General features: G+C 33.4%; 2 protein-coding genes across 3 annotated transcripts; both read left to right on the top strand.

Moving 5' to 3' along the window:
- The first annotated feature begins 229 nt into the window (after positions 1-229).
- LOC145006227 (UDP-Glycosyltransferase superfamily protein) lies at positions 230-5032 on the top strand. Of its 2 annotated transcripts, none has more exons than XM_078965316.1 (17): positions 230-466; positions 1028-1204; positions 1620-1653; positions 1773-1828; positions 1908-2048; positions 2143-2257; positions 2360-2449; positions 2538-2604; positions 2991-3043; positions 3117-3234; positions 3301-3467; positions 3548-3658; positions 4158-4219; positions 4341-4393; positions 4498-4573; positions 4657-4785; positions 4868-5032. In XM_078965316.1, the coding sequence occupies exons 2-17, from the start codon at positions 1106-1108 to the stop codon at positions 4907-4909; spliced, it is 1413 nt and encodes a 470-aa protein (XP_078821442.1). In that variant the 5' UTR covers positions 230-466; positions 1028-1105; the 3' UTR covers positions 4910-5032. The 2 variants fall into 2 exon arrangements, with proteins under 2 accessions (XP_078821442.1, XP_078821441.1); XM_078965315.1 differs by having other exon boundaries at positions 231-466; positions 2143-2291; positions 2980-3043.
- A 3655-nt stretch (positions 5033-8687) lies between these two features.
- On the top strand, positions 8688-11185 carry LOC145007117 (Nucleotide/sugar transporter family protein). The gene is made up of 7 exons (XM_078966103.1): positions 8688-8941; positions 9484-9591; positions 9693-9727; positions 9839-9951; positions 10039-10300; positions 10406-10674; positions 10860-11185. Exons 1-7 carry the CDS (start codon positions 8768-8770, stop codon positions 10949-10951), a joined length of 1053 nt encoding a protein of 350 aa, XP_078822229.1. The 5' UTR covers positions 8688-8767; the 3' UTR covers positions 10952-11185.
- Positions 11186-20904: the final 9719 nt, after the last annotated feature.

Below are 20904 nucleotides of genomic sequence, written 5' to 3'. Positions count from 1 at the left end.
AACATTCATATAACAAATAAAAGCTACAGCTTCCCGCTACCAGCTACCAGCTACACGCTACCAACTATCCGCTACCAACTAACCGCTACTTTTGTCAAACACGCTCAATATCTAAAATCAAACTATTGATATATCGTCAAAACATTTTTGATCGAAACTATAAAATTTGTACCATTTTTACAATTTTGTGTATTTAAATTGAACACATATAATTCGGAGTAACATCCCCGATGGGAATTAGGTTCGTGAGAGACCGGAACCGATCCTACCCTACCACTCCTGAATTCTTTTTGACTTTTTTCATACTGTGAAAGTCGTAATGTAAACTGGTAAACCCTAAAATTATTTTCACCCTCATGGAACCTCAAAAATCCAACGAAGAAATTACCTACAGATCATCGACCTTGAACAAAGCTTGAAATAGAAGGCATACAACCATCACGATTGAACATGAAGTCATAAACAGGTTAGCCTCGATATATTTTCTTCCTTTTCTTTTACATTTTACAATCGACTGCAACTCCTTCATCTTAGAAGGTAGATTCCAAATAGTTTGTGTATGGACTGCAACTCTCTGTTTGTTAATCTTCGTTAATAGTCATGAATTGTTGATTATTACCAATTCCTTGTCTTACCTTCTGTTACTGGTTCATTTTAGTATGAATCCTGTGTGTCTATGTGTGCGATTTCCAGTATCAGGTTTAGTCTGCATTGCACACTTTATCATCGTACCAATAAGAATAGTTTGTTTTTCTTCTTGATTGAAAATTAAAAGTGATACAGGAGATATTTTCAATGCGTTTTAGGCTTTTAGCTTGCATTGCACATTTATCATGTAATAAGTGCCAATCAGAATATGAAATTTTAATAGCGAATTGATCTGAAGTTTAGGAGAGACATAAAGCTTTGAATAGAACTGACTTGAGATATTACAGTTTTAGAACTAAGCTGTTATTTTTCAGTAAAACTGAGATATTACAATCTTTCCTTTTCATGTTTTAAACTTGTTTGTATGTCATTTGTGTAGGATCTTACAATCACCAACTACAGAACAATTCAGTTCATTCTTTTTTCAAGAAGAATCTGTTGAATTAGGGGAAAAGGAATGGGATTTGGGAAGAGGAATAGAGCAGCAGTTGTGGTACTTGGTGATATTGGTCGCAGCCCTCGTATGCAATACCATGCCCTCTCTCTTGCTCGCCAGGTTTTTCTTCTTTCATCTGAAGATAATTAATCAGAATTTTATATTTTTTTTCTTCATTCAGCAAATCAAGTTCTCCATTCTTAATAACAAGGTTTTGATGTGTATGTGTACTTTATGTGTTTGCTTTAGCTGGTTTGATTTCATCATTATAAGCTTTTTCTTTCTACACATCTGTTTCATAGTAGAGTTACTTCTCAATTTTGAAACCAAATTTTAAAACCCTAAGCAATATAATGCAGTTTTCAGCCATAATTCAGCTGTTTAACTTCAAACATCCAACTTGATTGTGATTAGTTGCAAACCCTAATTCAAGCTCACCTTACTATTAGTTTCAGTTTTCTGCATTTCAGCTTTTTGAATTGGTTGCTTTGGATATTTCTGGTTGTTTGACTTTTTATTTTTCTTCATATGACAGGCAAATCTTGAGGTGGATATTGTTGCATATGGAGGTATACTTTTACATCACTCATTATATAATCTTCAATGAAGGATATATCATTCATATGATTAAGGTAAATAATATGAGTGAATTTCTATCTTTTGATTGTTTTATAATTCTTTTTGACAGGTTCAGACCCACATTCTGCTCTATTGGAGCACCAATCTATACATATTCATACAATGGTATTATTTCTATTACTAAAAATAATCTATACGATGCAAAAATATTCTACTTAATTAATTTATCATATTTTATGTACAGAGGCAATGGGCATCAAGAGATGGAATTTTACCAAAAGTATTTCGTCCACTCATGCTTTTGCTAAAACCATTGATTCAATTCATTATGCTGCTTTGGTTTCTTTGTGTTAAAATAAAAGCTCCCGATGTATTTCTAGTTCAAGTGAGCTTCTTCAGCTATTTCATATTTTTATTTTTTAAATCTTGTTATTATATTTTTGGTATCTTTAAAATATTATTCTTTTGTGATTTTACAGAATCCACCTTCTGTTCCAACTTTAGTTGCAGTAAAATGGGCCAGCTGGATTAGGAGATCATCATTCATAATTGATTGGCATAATTTTGGATATACTTTGCTTGCATTATCTCTTGGTAGAAGTAGTCGTTTTGTAGCAGTATATCATTGGTAAAAAAATTTATATATAGTTTTTTTAAAAACTGATAAATTAATATAATCTGAAACTGAGTTTTCAGGGTTGAATTACATTTTGGGAAGATGGCAAATGGAGCTTTATGTGTCACAAAGGCAATGCAACATGAATTGGATCAAGTTTGGGGAATCAAGTGAGAGGGTTAGCTTAAAGGTTTCAACCTTTTAGGTTTTAATTACTATAACAATAAATCTCATATGCCCTTTTTTTTCATTAAATAGAGCCACTGTGTTATATGATCAGCCTCCTGAGTTTTTTCGCCCTGCTCTTCTTGAAGAAAAACACAAGGTAAATTGAAATTAAAAAAAAAAAAAAAAAAACATTTCATGATATTCTAAAAGAAAAGTATATAAAAAGGTAGCAAATTTACGTAATGACCTTTGTTATGAGCTGAGTAAGCAGATTTCATGCTTATGTGGCATGCCAAAACGATGACATGGCATCCACATAACATTCAAAACTCAAAAGCTTTTATTTTGGTGACACATCTATTAAAAGTCTTACCCTAAATAAAGTTTTTAAAGCACATTACCTTTTATAGAGTAAAACAAATTTTCTTACCCAAAATAGAAATATGACCAAATTACATTCCCTTTTTAATACAATTTTTCCTTCTAAAAACTCAAAAAGACTTCATATTATTTGATTGTTTGTTGATTACAGTTATTTTGTAGAATTAAGAAAGATATGTTCAAGCCAGAAGGTCCCACAGATTGCATCAGCTATGGTAATATTGACCAATTGACCATCTTTGACTATCTTTGACCATGTTTGACCGATAAAAACTCGTTTTTTTTTAGGAATAAGTATCAAGGACATGCAAGATCCAAATACAACCCTATTTACAAACAAGATTGGAGAAAGCTATTATGACTTGAAGCAAAATAGGCCTGCACTTATTGTCAGCAGTACAAGCTGGTAAATTCTACAAAAAAAAAACATTTTATAATATTAATTAATACAAGAAAATAATATATTTTTCAGGACTCCAGATGAGGATTTTGGGATTCTTCTAGAAGCAGCAGTGATGTATGATAGACGTGTTGCTGCATTGCTAAATGAGAATGATTCAAATGGGGAAGAAGTGTTATGGAAAGCCATTGATGATGGGAATACATTTTTATACCCAAGGTTGTTATTTGTTATAACTGGTAAGAATTCATTCAACTCTTTATTTAATCTTGTCGTTATTTATATAAAAATTTTTTAAAAAAAATGAAAAACTGTGAAGGGAAAGGACCTGAGAAAGAGAAGTATGAAGAGAAGATAAAGAAATTGAATCTGAAACGTGTTGCTTTCCGTACCATGTGGTTGACACCAGAGGATTATCCTTTGCTTCTTGGTGAGTAGTAAATTACACGAATGGTCCCTATGGTTTGGGGTAATTTGCACGTTTGGTCTATAACTTATTCTATTTAACTCGGAAGGTCCCTATTGTTTGTTTTTGTTGTGCGTGGTCCCTATCTTACCTAAAAGGATTATTTTGCCATTGATTTTTTAATTTATTTAAATAAACGCACCCCCAACCCCACTTCCACCTAATCTTACCTTACCTTACCTTACCTACTCCATTTTATTTAAATAAATTAAAAAATCATTGGCAAAATAGTCTTTTTAGGTAAGACAGGGATCAATTGCGCAACAAAAAAGGGACCTTCCAAGTTAAAAAAACGAGTTAGGGACCAAACGTGCAAATTACCCCAAACCATAGGGACCATTCATGTAATTTACTCTATTAATTAAGGTGCTAATATAGCATTCTGCTTTTAAATCTTTTTTTATTATATGAAAATAAAATGTTATAATAAATAAATAGATGAAACTATGTTATATAATTACAGGATCAGCCGATCTTGGGGTTTGCTTACACACATCTTCTTCTGGATTGGATCTCCCAATGAAGGTTTATATAAATATATAATATAATATATAATATATAATATATAATATATAGATATAATCTGGTTAAATTGAATAATTTTTGTGTTTATAAATGAAAGTACATTGTTATTATTTGTTGTCAGGTTGTAGATATGTTTGGATGTGGTCTACCTGTTTGTGCTGTTTCTTATTCTTGGTAGTTATCTTCATCTTTTTTTAGTAATAAATAATCCCTTTTTACGATTAAAAAAATAATAATAAACAAAAAAGTTGACTTTTTCTTGTTTGACTTTGATGAAGCATCACAGAGCTTGTAAAAGTTGATACAAATGGCTTACTCTTCTCCTCATCATCAGAGCTTGCTGATGAACTCATGGTAATAAATATGTTGACTTTGACTTTGACTTTGAGTTTGACTCATGGTGTAAGATACTGTTTGCTGACATGGCAAATTGGCAGATGCTTTTTAAGGGTTTTCCGGATGAATGTGATGGTTTGAAAGAGCTAAAGAAGGGGGTTTTGGATATGGGATTGTCTGCCAGGTGGGCGAATGAGTGGGAAGCAAATGCAAAGCCGTTGATATCCAAGGCAAGCTAACTTTTTGACAGCTGTCGATGTTTCATTGGGTCATTTCATTTTAAAATTTTGATTCCTTGAATTTTTGTTTCAGGTGATTTCTGGTGACGTGACTAGCTCAGTTGATTTGGTTTGAAGTTGATATGTTAGTGATTTTTGGGAAGAGATTTTGGAATTTGGTGTTTTTATACGAATATAAAGATTGTAACATTCTATTGTGAAAAATAAAACAACATTCAGAACAAAAAAATATCATCAATATATACCTGTCGTAAATAAGTATATAATCAACCATTTGTGACTACAACCAACTCTTATAACAATTGTCACAGATACAATATTGGATTACAATATGATACAAACCATATTTTGATGGTCCAAGTCATCTCAATGGCTTAATTTTTTTAACCTTCAACCTTGAGGTATCATTTGGTGCATACGCCTAGACAGACTAGAACATAAAAAAATGTTTTCAAGTGGCATTTGGCGGGAGATGAACAAAAACAAAGGGGACATTAACCAAAGTTAAGTGGAACTAATTTCTTAATTTTTTGTGCAACAATCATAAATTTGGTTTAGATGCAAGTTTGTCAAAATCGAGATTTTATTAAAAATCGTTTTACGTTTTGCAAAATCGTGATTGTAGGATTCTACCAAAATGAACTTATATTCAAATTTGTTAACTTTATCTTCTTAAACATTACTCATAGTTTTTTGTTGCTACAAACCGTAAACATTAAAAATAAATTTTTTTAATTAGAAATAAGAATTTTGATCATGTACAAGTAATATATAAGATCACAAAGGGATTATTATGGGTGTACTCTGACTAACTCGAGATGCATTGCTAAAATAACAATGCTCTGGAAGACTTCTTGCAACTTGTGACACTTGATTTGAAGTTGAATAGACGAATTTTTGATACTCAGTTATATAGTAAAACTAAAGTGGTGAGATTGGGATCGTAGTGTGATCGAGATTGTTTTTCACTTGTAGGCAGTGGCGGAGCCAGGATCAAAGTAAAAGGGTATCCCAATTTTTATTAGGATAACCTAATTTTTTTCCTAGGACTTGGGTTTCCTGGGTTCGGTTTAATAAAACAAAAATAAACAAACAATATGTTAGAAGGAAGAATAGAACTCAAGACCTTTGCTTGAATAAAGTAAGGTCTTAACCAGCAGACCAACTGTTTGTTTGCTTTTTTAAGTGGAGGGATGCATATATATATATATATACATTACACCGAATTTGTTTTTTTAGGGATACGTAAACAAAAATTACACTACCGAAAAAATTTTTGAGGGGTATCTTGGGCTACCCCGGGATACCCTTGGATCCGCCCCTGCTTGTAGGATCTTAAAATCATTAGATTCCATATTTTAACAACCTTGATTAGATGTTTTATTCTTAAGAGATTTAAGTAATTTATTATGAAATATGGAGGTTAAGCTCGCTTTTACCGAAAGATGGAGGATTGAAACTTAGGCATTTATTGAATAATTAATTGGAAAAATTGGACTTTCTGTAATTAAATTAATAGAACCCTTAAATTAAATGGGTTTGAAGATGTTTTAAATATTTGTCTATGTGGAAAGACAAAGGGTGACAAGTTGAAAAAGTAATTAGTAATTAGTCTCTTAAGTGAACAAATATCGGCAATTTTTTAAGTATGGCCATTATATATGAAATTAGAAACCATGGTTTTCATTATGCGGTCATTGACTAAGAAGGAGACAAGAAGGTGTAAGATAATAGATTGTTTTTTATTAATAAATAGTAAGGTTAAAGTTCATATAAATAGAGATACATAAGATACCTAATCTAAACTCTAAATGACGTGGGCCTAAACCCTAATCACGAACATCCCCCGCACTTTGATCGGGAGGGGATTATTAGACTGGAAAAACAAAAACATAACAAACATAAATGAAGACATTGATAGCGGCGGTGACAAAGTTTTAACGATGACGGGTAACAACAACTACTCGTCGGAGAAAGAGAGAGAAGAAACAACGGCCAACAACGGTTCCTTTGTATAAGAAGAGAGGAGAGACGACGGTGATGACGATCATGCAACCGGAAGCGGAGGAGTCTGGAGAAAGGCAACGAGAAAGAAAGAGGACTCGAGCTGTGGCGGACGGAACCAATTTCGACGAGATCACGACTGTAATGTTGATAGAGAAAGAGACAATTGTAGATTAGAGACTACTCGGTGGAGAAGGTGTCATTGGAGAGAGGCAGCCGCAACATCAAAAGGGGTTGAATAAAAAAAAAAGAGCTGAAGAGGTGGCCAACCGAGGAGGAGGCGTAAGGTGAGGAGGCAAAAGTAGACGAAGCAGTAGAAAAGCCGATGAAAGGGCTCTAGTTTGGTGCCAATCGGATGTTTTATTATTTAGGTGAATAAGAGAAGAAACAAAAAAATAAGGAATATAATGAAGGCACCTCTGACGATTATTAAAGAATCTCGCCGGAGGTGGAGGACGGCGGCTGCAGGTTGTTGTCACCGGTAGGGTTTTTAAACTAGAACTTTGATACCATGTATAAATAATAAATTGTTTTTTATTGATAAATAGTGAGGTTAACCCTCATATAAATAAGGATACATAAGAGATCTAATTTAAACCCTAAAGGGCTTGGATCTAAACCCTAATCACTAATAGAAAAGAGTGTAAGCTCAGGGAAAAAGAATCTTCACTTAGGATTTCATTAATATTTTTATTGTTTTTTCCTAAATTTTTCTTATAAAAAGACTGAAAACCATGAAATGATCATTTTTGCACAAAAATCAAATCTTGGAGCAAACTAGACCTAGACATGAAAAACATACATGGACGGCAAACCTAAAGCTTGCAAATAGTTCTAATTAAAAGTTAAAATTCAAACAACTGACATCTTGGAACTGGATCAACCCTATCAGACACAATCAACTAATGTTGATAGTTTGTGCGTGGTCACTGTTCTCTCCTATTCAAATTCTTTTAACAAACAAATACATGTTAAAAAGTTTATACTAGCAATCAATACAAGAGATAAGATAAAATGTACAGACTATTTCATACACAATATCTCAAAAAAAAAAAAACATATCTCAAAACCTTCTATATATATAAAATTCAGATGTTCATTCTCCAAATCTTCAATTAATCTTTTGAACACGTATCAAAATAATATGGTAGACTTGGAAAGACTAGTAAACATTAACCGGGGTTTGATCTTATTGTTAGTAGAGTTGTTTAGTTATTTCAAACTCATCATTTGAACGAATTAAAACCATAAAACGGCCATTTTTTTGCAAGAAAAATTGGTTTTCCTCTTCGTATTTGAGTTGGAAATCATAAAAGAAGACAAGAATGAGTGCTAAAATATTGTTGGTTCATATTTAGGACACAAGAGATGCAAGTTAGATGACTTATACATACAATATAAAGTCATAATCACGTATTAAATGTATCACAACCTTGTAGTTGTCAAATTAACATTCACCTTTAATACCCGATAATAATTGTTGTTTTTGAACAAGCAAAGAGAATTTAATAGCAAATCGCGTATAAAAATGATTTAGTGACTCAATGTGTACATAAGACATAATGCATCATCCTTTCACTTGATCAACTTTATCCATTTAATATCCACATAATTAACATTAATTTAATTTTTTATAACCTATTATATGTTGTTATAATTATAGTTTTTAAACTACCAAGAAAATTTAATGATAACTTATTAAAAAAATAGTTTAACGACTTAAAATGTATACGAGATAGCATATATTTCTCTCAAGTTGTTAATCCAAATCCAAAAAATTAATAAATTGATTATATTAAAAAACGTGTCACATGTATCTTGCATTAAAACAATTAAGAGAGGGATTTGCTTTTTTAGGAGGCATTTGTAACCTTTTTTTGATTTTGATTTTGCAAATAAAGTAAAGCAGGATCCCACCGAGTCACCGACTTGCAAACCCTCCCGTAAGTCTTGGCTTTTGCATCGCTTAATGATACGTAATCGTACCCATTTCGATACGAAACCTCCGGTAGAGAAGAGAAACGAGTCAGACTCGGAAATGGCGGATCAGAGTAGCAATTCTCCAGCCAGGGAAGGAATGGTGACCTATTGTTACCTCCTTCTTTACATAGCCCTCTCCAGCGGCCAGATCTTCTTCAACAAGGTCATTTTCTTCTGCACACTTTACCTTTTTATGTTTTCCGTTAACCATCCCTTTCATTCATGGCGTATCTTGAGATCTGTAACGCTTTTTGATGTGAATATATATGATTTGATGATGAAACGTATATGAGTCGAGTTTATGATAGTTATTTATTGTTTGCAAGGATTTCCAGAGCAAAATGTATGGTCCTTTTAATCGCTGTCTTCTTTGATTTATACAATCTTATGCTCCTTAATTCATTATTGGTTAAATTCAAAAGCAAAAGGTTGCACAACCGAGTTCCCCCCCAACTTAAACCTGATTGGAGGAACGATTTTTGTGTCGGATGATACTTTGATGATTTTCTCATGTGTTTCTCCTTAGTCATTCTTACTCTCTGGCGAGTAAGACTTAATGTCTGCTTCATGATACAACTTCCATGATTCCATCTCAACTGAATCAGCCTTCCTTGATGCAATTTATATAACAAAAACCCGTTTGTTTAATAAATATCCACTGAATCAAAACTTAATTGATTTGTTCAATAACAATGTTGAATGCAGTGGGTGTTGTCATCAAAGGAAATAAATTTTCCATATCCACTTGGCTTGACACTTCTTCATATGGTGTTTTCCTCTGTGCTTTGCTTTGTACTCACCAAAGTCCTCAAGGTAATAAAATACTTATTATCTTCTCCAAAACTTAAACATCCTTGTTTATAACCATATAACTTCTGCAAATCTATAACAAAAAAACTTCCATTTGCTCACAGATTTTAAAAGTCGAGGATGGAATGACTCTCGAAATGTAAGCTTTGACCATGTTTTTATCCATCTTTACCATATTAGTCAATCAAAAAAAAAAAGTCATGAACTCATGATATGTTTCCTTTTTCTTTTATTATTTACTTTTTTACAGATACACATCATCAGTCATCCCAATTGGTGCAATGTTTGCAATGACTCTTTGGCTTGGAAACACTGCATACCTCTATATATCCGTTGCATTTGCTCAAATGCTGAAAGCAGTCAGTAAGTATATCCTACACCATTCTCTCATACATACAAAAGACATAAATACCCTTGTGTAACAATTAACAAACACCACCACCTATGCAGTGCCAGTAGCTGTCTTCATTCTAGGGGTAGCATCAGGACTAGAAGTAATGAATACCAGAATGCTTATGATAATGTGCTTGATAAGTTTTGGAGTATTAGTAGCCTCTTATGGTGAAATCAGCATTAATTGGGTTGGTGTTGTTTATCAAATGGGAGGTGTTGTTGGTGAAGCTTTAAGACTTATATTCATGGAGATTTTGGTTAAAAGAAAAGGTTTAAAACTAAACCCCATTTCCATGATGTACTACGTGAGCCCTTGCAGGCAAGTTTACGGTTTTACCCCTGGATTTATAAACTATGACTCTCTCTTCTTTCTATTGAATATATGTGTTTATGTGAATGAACAGAATCTTGATTCGCTGTGCAGCGCTCTTTGTCTTTTAGTGCCATGGGTATTTCTGGAAAAGCCAAAGATGGATGCACAAGGGACATGGACTTTTCATCCACTTGTGCTTACATTGAACTCCCTTTGTACTTTTGGACTCAATCTTTCGGTTTTTCTTGTGATTCAACATACAAGTGCTTTGACTATTCGTGTGGCGGGAGTTGTTAAAGATTGGGTGGTGGTGTTGTTGTCAGCACTTCTTTTTGCTGATACAAAGCTCACCATCATAAATATCTTCGGTTATGCAATAGGTAAAATCATTTTTTATTTTATTTTTATTGTTTGTTTGTTGCAATTTTTGTTGTTGGTTGGTTGGTTGGATGAAAGTTAAGTAAATGGAAGTAGTCATATTCATTGAGGAATGGTCAATTCCAATGGAATGAACCATTCCATTCCTTTCATTTCCTGATTCCATTCCATCATACGAAATGTGCAGCAATTGGTGGTGTGGCTGCATACAATAACTTCAAGTTGAAAAAGGAAGCTTCTCGAGTCATTGAAAATCCAAAGCCATCTCTTGGCCAGTAGATGGAGTTGCACATTTGTGTTTTGATTTCTGAAAAAAAAAATGTAAATTCGAGTATTATAGAATCACAAATTGGGAGGTTGTTTTTGGTAAGAGTTTATTTGGATGTGTAAATGAGTATGTATGACCAACTTGTATTTGATTACTAATTAGAAGATTCTTGGAGTACAATTTATAAATGTTGTAAAATTTTACATCTTGAAATTGTTTTGATATAGAAGTTAAGGAGTTACTTTCGTTGCATTTTATTATCATGTTTAGTTGTTTTATAAAGAAGGAAATAAATCGTTCGAACATGTCGTTTGCAATGTATTATTGGAAAACTAAATAAAACTAAATTGTTAAATAAAAGAAATTGATAAAGTAAAGATATATTGCTAGATCAATTGTATATAAACATATTTCATGTGTTTCTGAATATATATTATATTTATGTCAAATCATTAAAAAAAATGTTATTTATCATTTTAAAACAATACTTACGGGAAAAAATACCATGAAAACCTATATATAGAATAATAAAAAACATATATCTTTAGCAGGGTCGACCTAATAGGGTGGGCAAGTTGGGCGACCGTCCCGGGTCTTATCAAATCTTTGGGTCTCTATATATATGTAGCTGATATAAAATATAATATGCAAAATATATACAAAAGTAATTTTGGTTGAGATCGTTAAAGTGCCTTTGTTGAATTATGTAGGTCTTCTGTTCGAACTTTTTGTGTTCATATATTTTGGAATTTTTATCAATTTACTTGTTAATCTAATACTAGGCTAAAGGTCCAACATAGTTAGTTTTTTTTCTTCTTAAGAGATAATGTTTGACACCTTTTCAAAAGACGGCGTTTCAGTTTTCAATAAGTAATTATGACTATGGGATGTAACTCGTAATACACGGCTTCACATCAATTTTCAAGAAGGTAACACATAAATGGGTGAGCAAGAAGCCGAAAAAATTTCATATTATTTCATGCTGTTCAAATTTGGGTTGCTCTCTCCCCTGATGGATTTTTTGACTATGTGGACGGTTATGCCCCTGGTTCCGTTTGGCTCTTGATATGCTTGTCTTTCTCTATGATGTTTTACAGTTTTCTCCTGAGGTGGAAGTCTATACAAAATTTATCTTCATTTTGGGATCATCTATACCGTAGCTATAGGATTTTTGGTCATTATGGACGATTTTACCCCTTCCTCTAGTTTTGCTCATGCTGTGGTTTTTTGCCCTGTTGTCGGCATTTCTCATTGCTGTCAATTGGTAGTTGTTTTTGAGGTACATTCTTTTTGGCTTCTTTGTATTTATTATCAAGCTCGAATTTCTTATTTTCCTCAGTTGTTCCTTAGTGATGCTTCTTTTGATGTTGTTTTACAAGTTTTATGCCCTTTTTATATCTGTTCTAATTTTTTTCTGATTATGAGTTATATATATATATATATATATATATATATATTGATTTTTGTGTAAGTAAACTGAAAGAGAAGAAGTAAACAAAGATATTAAAGGAGGGATTGATGGTGATCGTGATTATGGGTGTCATATCTGAATTTTTTTGATACAAAGGATGGATAGATGTAGTTGAATATAATATATTTTTCTTTATACATTGGTGTTTAAGCTTATATGCTTCGATAATAAAAGAAAAAATGGGATTACTTGCTTATTGTTCTAAATTGTCATACTTTATTCCATCCACTTCGAAGGTCCAAAATGGGGCCTCATTTTCGAATTTGCCCCGGGCCCCAAATCGGCTTGGACCGCCTTGATCTTTAGTTAGTTTTATCAATAAAAATGAAGCTTTGAAATTTGTTAAAAACATTACTGTTATTGAAATTTATATAACTAAATGTAATTTAAAGTATATCACTTGATTTCATTAAAAAAATCTTGTTGGAATATGTGACCTCCCTGGAATTTAGGTCAAAAACTGTGAATGGTCAGGTTCACAGTAAATCTCTTTGTAATTTGCTTCATTGAGGTTTAGTGCATTTGTTAGGCATGTCAAACCCAACAAATAATCGGGATACAATAGACTCCAAATACATTGCTTTAATGCACTAAAAAGTAGTACATGGCAAGTAGAGTCAAACCATAGAGACACGAGATAAAAGTCTATACATCTTTGCGCAAGGTATTTTGGTCACAAAGGGGGTTTTGTTTGCAAAAGTAAAATAATAAAATAACAATATACTTTAAAAGCATGCACAAAATGAAATAAACTTGTAAACAATTTGATTGAATGGTTTTAGTTCTAGTTCTCAATGTTGTTGTTCAAATTGATTATGACTTGATGCAATTCATGATTGCTATTCTAAGTTGGTACTGAAAGATATTAGCACACTCTAATACCTGTAACTTATCAATTTATCTAACCAAAACACACTCTTTGACTAGACCTAGCTTTACTAATTCAACCTAAACACGCTTTTAGATTGTATTGAAAATCTGCATTAAGTTTTGTACAAGCTTCCCAATAATGTTCATTTCTTCTCATATGCTCGCAAGTGTGAAAACATATGATATATGTTTTACAATAAGAAAACTTATTGTTTGTTACCAATTATTAACTTTATAGAACGATTAGGTGCCCTAAAAGTTAATTAACTACACAAAAATTCAATTCATGAAAGTGGCCGATCAAACACAAATCAATTTCAAGGGTTCTAGTTTAAACAAAAAGATAATCACTAGCATAGAATCACATATCAAACATCAAATCATATGCTTCAAGTCAAGCAATCAACATGTTTTGAATAAGAACTAGAAATTAGGGTTTCTTAGCCACACATGGCTATGAACAAATCAAACAAGAATAAAGATGGAATTGACATGTTTAATGCTTACTAAAATGAAATCAAAAGTGTTTGCAATGATTTGGTCTTCTCAAAAGCTCCAAGAAATCTCCCCAAAGTTGCCTAAGATCGCGAGAACTGCTCCAAAAACCGTCTCTCTGTGAAATGGCGATGTCCCCCTTATTTTAATAAAGCTCACGTTCTTGCCATAAGGCCATGCGTTTTTAGCATGACCATGCCTTTTGCCCATGTGTTTTTGGGATGACCATGTGTTTTTGGCATAACCCATGCTTTTTTCTAAAAGTCCAATAAGTCTTCACTGTTGGCTCCATCTTCTATCTAGCTTCACCACGAGTCATGTTGCTCAAATATAAGATGAGAAATGACAAACATGACCTGTGTCGGTGTGACAAGAACCGCTTTTCAAACGTAGTCCTTTTCTATGATGATAATGCAACAATGACTCGAGTTATGTCTTCATGTTTTCTTCCATGGCATGACCGATACATCTTCTTTTCATGCTTCAAAGCTCCACGCTCCATGCTCCAAGCATCCAAGCTCCAAGTTCCATGCTCCATAATGCCTGCAAAATAAATCAAAAATGATGAAGTACCAGACATTCTTAATAAAATATGCGATTGCCCAAATAATTAACTAAATGCAAGAATTATGAAGTAGAATGCTATGAAAGGACAGAAATAGAGATGCAAAATAGGTGCATAAAATGCACCTATCAAACATCCCCAAGCTTAGACATTTCTTATCCTCAAGAAAGAACAAAATTAAGAATCGTCTTAGAGAAGACGATAAGTGACTAAAAAGAAACTAAGATGAAAAGAACGGAAGGAATGTAAAGGACTTAAATTGAATTAAAAGTGAATGCATGCAATAAAAGAAAAACTAATGAAAATAACATACAAAAACATGCTTAAGAAAAATGAACCGAAGAAAAATTCAAAAAACACAATTTTTTTTAAATAATATTATTATTTTTTATACGATCAAACTTTACATCGATGGGGCTCCAATCACTAATACCTAGGCGACCATCTTGCTACCTCTCATGTATTACAGACTCCCAAAGTGAGGAAGACCACGAAACGGTGTAACCCAATAGTCCAACCATAGTTTTATTTAAGCCTTATACCTTAATTAGCTTTGTGAGCGAAAATAACACAGTCCGAGATCTCATGTCCTTAAGACTAGACAGTCAAGAATCATAATCGACGCATCCTTAAGAACCCGTCACGGCGAATCAGCTTTCGTTGAAGTATTGAGCCCACCGGAAGGGGCGTAGCTCCTATGCTTGTACTTTTTCGAGAGCCACAAGTATCATATCAAACAATTCTTCATTCTCCATATTTGATTTTAAGATGACTTCTGATTTGATTGAACTTGGATTTGTATCTTCGTTTTGAGCTTGAGTTCTTCATTCAACTTTTTAGTTTTTTTAAAATTTCTTCGATTGAGTGCTTGAAATTTTGATTTGGGTACTGGATATGACAGTTGTACCCTTTCTTACTTCTTGACTGCGTGGATCTAATAATCTCTCTGTTACCGTTAGGGTAATGCGTGTCAACAAATAGGGCCGTGTTCTGTGGGTCCAGAGTTGTCGATAAAGATTCTTTTTAAATATTCAAAAGCAAATCATCCTAAAGCTATTATTACTGCTCACAAAAACATTTAAGTATGCCATTTTTATTATCTAAGGTCGGGGTCTCAAATTATGGTTTTTGGGTCCCCTAGTTATGACAGTTGATTCTACACTTCCAGTAACGACCCAGTCGCTTCGAAATTTTTTCATTTTGGTTTTTCGTTTTTCCACTTCGCGGAGCTATCATATGTAAAGATTGTCCTTATATCGTATTATTTGTTTCTTTTTTTTGAAAAAGAAAAAATTGAAAATATATATATATTTTTTGTGGTTTTTTTTGATGAAATGCATGTGGAAACTAGAACCTAATGTACAAAGACCCCTCCCCAAGCTTAAGATTAAGCATCGTCCTTGATGCTCGGAGTGTAACAACGTAAATTTTCAAACCAGAATATTCATTTTTAAAACACACAAAAACTCATAATATATTTCAAAAACATAATTGTCTCAAGTGTCAACACAATCCACATAAAAATGTCACTATCCCAGAATCATCCACATAATCTCGCATCGGTGTGTACAATCAAGCCGGTGTCTTCCTGTGATCCTGAGAGGTACCTAAAACACATAACACATAACACAGTAAGAACGAAGCTTAGTGAGTTCCCCAAAATACCACACACATCTCATTAGCCTCTCATGGCCATGCTCAAATAAGACCCTCCGGTCAATGTGTCTCAGTGGGATCCTCTGGTCCCACAACTCGGGTGGACCCTCTGGTCCTAACTCAGTAAGCTCAGAATAATATACATTATAAATCACAAAGACATAATGCAGGATATCATAGTACTCAATATAAACACATAAGACCCTCCGGTCACACAAATGTTACCACTCTAGGTAAGTATAGTGAGAACACTCACCTCGTAAGCAAGCAAGTAATAATCTCGTACATGAATCTCGAACTAGCCTCCGTCTAACACATAAGATAATAATCTCTAAATATATCACTCTCTCTTAGCTCAAATGGCCGATTAGGGTTTCACACAGGGGAGTTGGTAGCCGGTGAGGCGGAAATGAAGACATAAGTTCCTTTAAATAGGTCCCAACCCCGGAGATTTAGGGTTTCATCTCACAGCGCCAACCCGGCGAGTCGGCTCTATGACTCGTCGAGTCGATCTTTAAACCCACGTGCTCAATCCAACTCTACTCGACGAGTCGGACACCCCATTAGTCGAGTCACTCATTAAAAAAATAAATAAATAAATGAAGTACCTGGGAGTCTGGATATTATACGGAGAGGGTAGGGCAAATTATTGACTGCAAATATATAACTATATAGAGCATATGAACGAATTTTCAACAATTCTAGTAAAACAATCTTAAGATTTATGCATCAAACTTGAGAAATGGAAGGAATGTACCATTTAAATGCTAGAATTTGTGATGTGTGCTTGACTTTTTTACTTCATCTTCAACCTCAAGAAAAGTTTGAACACATCAATGGTGGAATGCACAATTTGAGATGAAAGATTCCAATCTACTTTACAAAATACCTCCCCAAGCTTGCTCTTGAAACCCTTGGAGCGTTAATCTTGAAAACAAATTGAACAAAAATCGAAGGTTTTATGTTGAGAGAGGGGATACAAAAATCTACAATGGGGTTTTGAGAGAGGGGAGAGCACGATCGCAAGGTTTGTGGAACAAGAGAGACAAAAATTATGTTTTTTTATATAGGGAAAAAGGCATGGGCTTAGAATATACCATGTGTTTTTCAAGCTAGGCCATGTTTTTTTTGAAGACTTCAATCCGGATACATGGTATTGGTAGAGACCATGCGTTTTTGGCAAGGCTGTGTGTTTTGCCCGTGAGTTTTTTTAGCATGGTGTGATTTCAGGCCATGTGTTTTTAACATGCTCGTGAATTTTGTGACCTAGAGAATCATGACCCAACATGCACAGGAAGAGGCCATGCGTTTTCGGAGGTAGCCCGTGCGTTTTTTTACCTTATCCATGCGTTTTCCCTCAAGACCATGTGTAATTTTTTTCTTTTGAGAATTGCGATGCAGACACATGGTCGAACCATAGGCCGTGTGTTTTGCTTCTAGCCCATGCGTTTTGGAGTTGAGGTCGTGCTTTCATATATGTTTTCTTGCTATCCATGGATGACACGCACAACTAAGGATTAGGTTGTGCGTTTTGGACCTTTGCTCGTGCCTTTTGAAGTTTGCCCATGCCAAATTTTTTTCTTTAAAAACCTCGAAATCGGTCAAAAAAAAAAAAAATCAGGTTGTGGTTTTTATGCCTAGCCCATGCGTTTTTTTGTTATGGCCGTGCATTTTCTTCTGTCAACCTCAAAAATCACGATTTTTTTTTCAAAACCTATTTGCTCTCGACCATTAGATATGAAAACTATTTTGCACCGAACTATCGAAAAGACCCAAAAACATTGCAACACGGATGAAATAAATAAAATGGAAAGAAATACTCCCAAGTTGCCTCTCGGTTAGCCGCCTTTGTTTCAAGTCTTTTTCTCGACTTATCCATTGGAATATGTTATTCTTTGCATGTTGGGGCTTTCCAACTCACTGAACTTCTTACTACTTCCTCAAATTAGACACTGATCTTGTACTTGACTTTTTTTTTTGCTTGGGAACCATACTGGACTTAGACCCTTGATGATAGAAATCATTTACTGACCCCTTTAATGTACTTGTCCAGTAACATAATCAACTCTTCTTTCTTTGATAGGGTGGTTGAGTTGATGACCGATTGGGTCTCTTCCTTCTCGGGATATATATATATATATATATATATATATATATATATATATATATATATATATATATATATATATCATTTGAAGGGTCCGACAGATTTATCGTTTTCGGCTCTAGTGTTTGCTCTACCAGTGAAATGATTTTCTCATTGGTAGTGAGTGGCTCAGCCTCTCTTTCGTCAATCTCCAACACATCCTCTACAACTTCCCTGTCAGCCTTCTCAATTTCTACTTCTTCCTCGATAATCTTTTTCACTTCTACTTCTTCCTCCTCTTTCACATCTTCAAGTTCCCTATCAGCCTTTTCAAAACTAGTATAATACTGATTTTCTTAAAGTCGTTAAAACCGTATCTATCCGTTGAGGGACTTCCACACCTCAAATGGGAATTCCGAAAGCATTTTTGGACTCAGACTATAGCCTAATATTTAATTTTATATTTTAAATATTTATAAAAGTAAAAAAAAATTAAACGTTCTGAATCAGTAAATCGTGAAACCTCAAAATATGATTTCCGATTATTGGCAATATATTCCAGAAATAATATATTATTGAGTAAATTACTGAAATCGTCCTTATAGTTTAGTCAAAAGTGCACGTTTTGTCCCTAACTTTTTTTTTGCACTCGGATTGTCCGTGTGGTTTGATTTTGTTATGTTTTTCGTCCCCATGGTTTGGTCAAAATTGCACGTTTGGTCCCTAACTTTATGTATGTAAGGGGCGAAAAACGCAACAAAATCAAACCATAGGGACGATCTGAGTGCAAAAAAAAGTTATGGACCAAACGTCCAATTTCGACCAAACCATAAGGACGATTTCAGTAATTTACTCTATATTATTATTATTCAATCCAAAAAACGATATATATAACATTATATTTTTATTTTCAAAGTATAACAATTTATATTGATACATAGCTAATAGCTTGTGATCAACTATAGATAAGTTGTTATAGATTTTTTAAATCATACAACAATGTGTATATATTATATAGTTAATATATATATATATATATATATATATATATATATATATATATATATATATATATATATATATATATATATAAGGTTAGGTTCATTTGAGACCACCTATATTTTGTGAGACCGTGAGACGCATTTTTTTATTTTATTTTATTTTTTTTTATTTTTTTTATTTTTTTTAGTTAATTCATGTTCCGGAAATAATATTTAAAAAAAGAATTTTTTGATTTTTCCATTTATTTTGCATTTTAAAATTATTTTTAGAATATGTACAGTGTAATATTCTATTTAGAATATTTTACGTATTTTTAAAAAAAAATAGAATTTTTTTTTATTTTCTTTAATTAATTCAAGTTCCGAAAATAATATTTAAAAAAAGAATTTTTAGATTTTTCCATTTATTTTGCATTTTAAAATTATTTTTTAGAATATGTCAGTGTAATATTCTATTTAGAATATTTCACGTATTTTTAAAAAAAAAACAGAATTTTTTTTATTTTTTTTTATATTTTTTTTAGTTAATTCAAGTTCCGAAAATAATATTTAAAAAAAGAATTTTTGGATTTTTCCATTTATTTTGCATTTTAAAATTATTTTTAGATTTGGTCTCACGGTCTCACAAAATTAAAATGGTCTCAAATGAACCTAAACCTATATATATATATATATATATATATATATATATATATATATATATATATATATATATATATATATATATATATATATATATATATATATATATATATATATATATATCCCTCACACCTTCTGTTTCCCTCTCGTCCCTTTTTCCTATAGTTTTCATAGTAATCAAGAACACCTCCATTGGAAGTGTTATTCTTGACAAATCATTCAAACCAATGGGACATCAAACCTCCATTGCTCCTCCTTACCTTTCCTGTCAATTTCAAGCAACAAAACACCCACATAAATCTATTGATTTGTAGTCAAACAAAAAGAAAAGGGAACAGAACCTGTTACCGATCCGAGCAACACCCCTCACAACCCCTCTTCTTCTTCCGTCAAGCAAACCCCACCGAAGACCTCGTCTTCGTCACTGCTGCTGCTCGCAACACCTCACCGAAGCCCCCCTTTCCCCTCGTTTTCCTTCTCTACTGTTCCCGTCGACCACGAGCGCCGAAGGTTTCATCTTAGCTGATACCGCTGCTTGCGACACCCATCGGACCTCTTTCCTTCGCACCTAGCAGCCGACCGAAAAGAGCGCATCCTCGCTGCTTTCCCTTCGTTCATCGGCGTCGTCGACCACCGGGGATTCTCCCCTCGCAGGTGATGGGTCTAATATCGACGGAAGACACACCTACCCACGAGTCTTCGTGCTCCTTGCCGCCTTTGTTCTATCTACTGAAAGCATTCGTTCATATTTCGTTCCCTTTGCCGATCATACGAGATACGGGAAATTAAAAGCCCTAACCCCTTTTGACTTCGACGAAATGACAAAAACACCCTCCCTATTAAACTTTTTTAAAAAAATAAGTCCCAACCACAAACATTGAACCCTTTTTATTCAAAATAGCCCCTCATTTGGTTATTTTTAACGGAATAAATCCATATCTTCAAACTTTGGATAAAAATAATCATTTTAGCCCCTCCCTTTATTTATTTTAACCAAATCAGTCATAGTTTGGTAAATTAAATTACCTTACAGCCCTCAATAGTTTAAATTTGTTAGGAAACGTTCCCGAGTATTTCAAAGTTTAAGAATTGTGGATTTGTGGTTTCATACGACGAGTTTCCCAAAAGAAACCAAATTCGAACAAATGGAAACTCACGCTTAAAGGATGAGTGTTACG

The sequence above is a fragment of the Lactuca saligna genome, chromosome 7 (assembly GCF_052625555.1).
Source record: "Lactuca saligna cultivar CGN05327 chromosome 7, ASM5262555v1, whole genome shotgun sequence".
Classification (NCBI taxonomy): Eukaryota; Viridiplantae; Streptophyta; class Magnoliopsida; order Asterales; family Asteraceae; genus Lactuca; species Lactuca saligna.
Note: the sequence above shows the minus strand (reverse complement) of the source record. Positions and strands in the feature narration are given on the sequence as shown.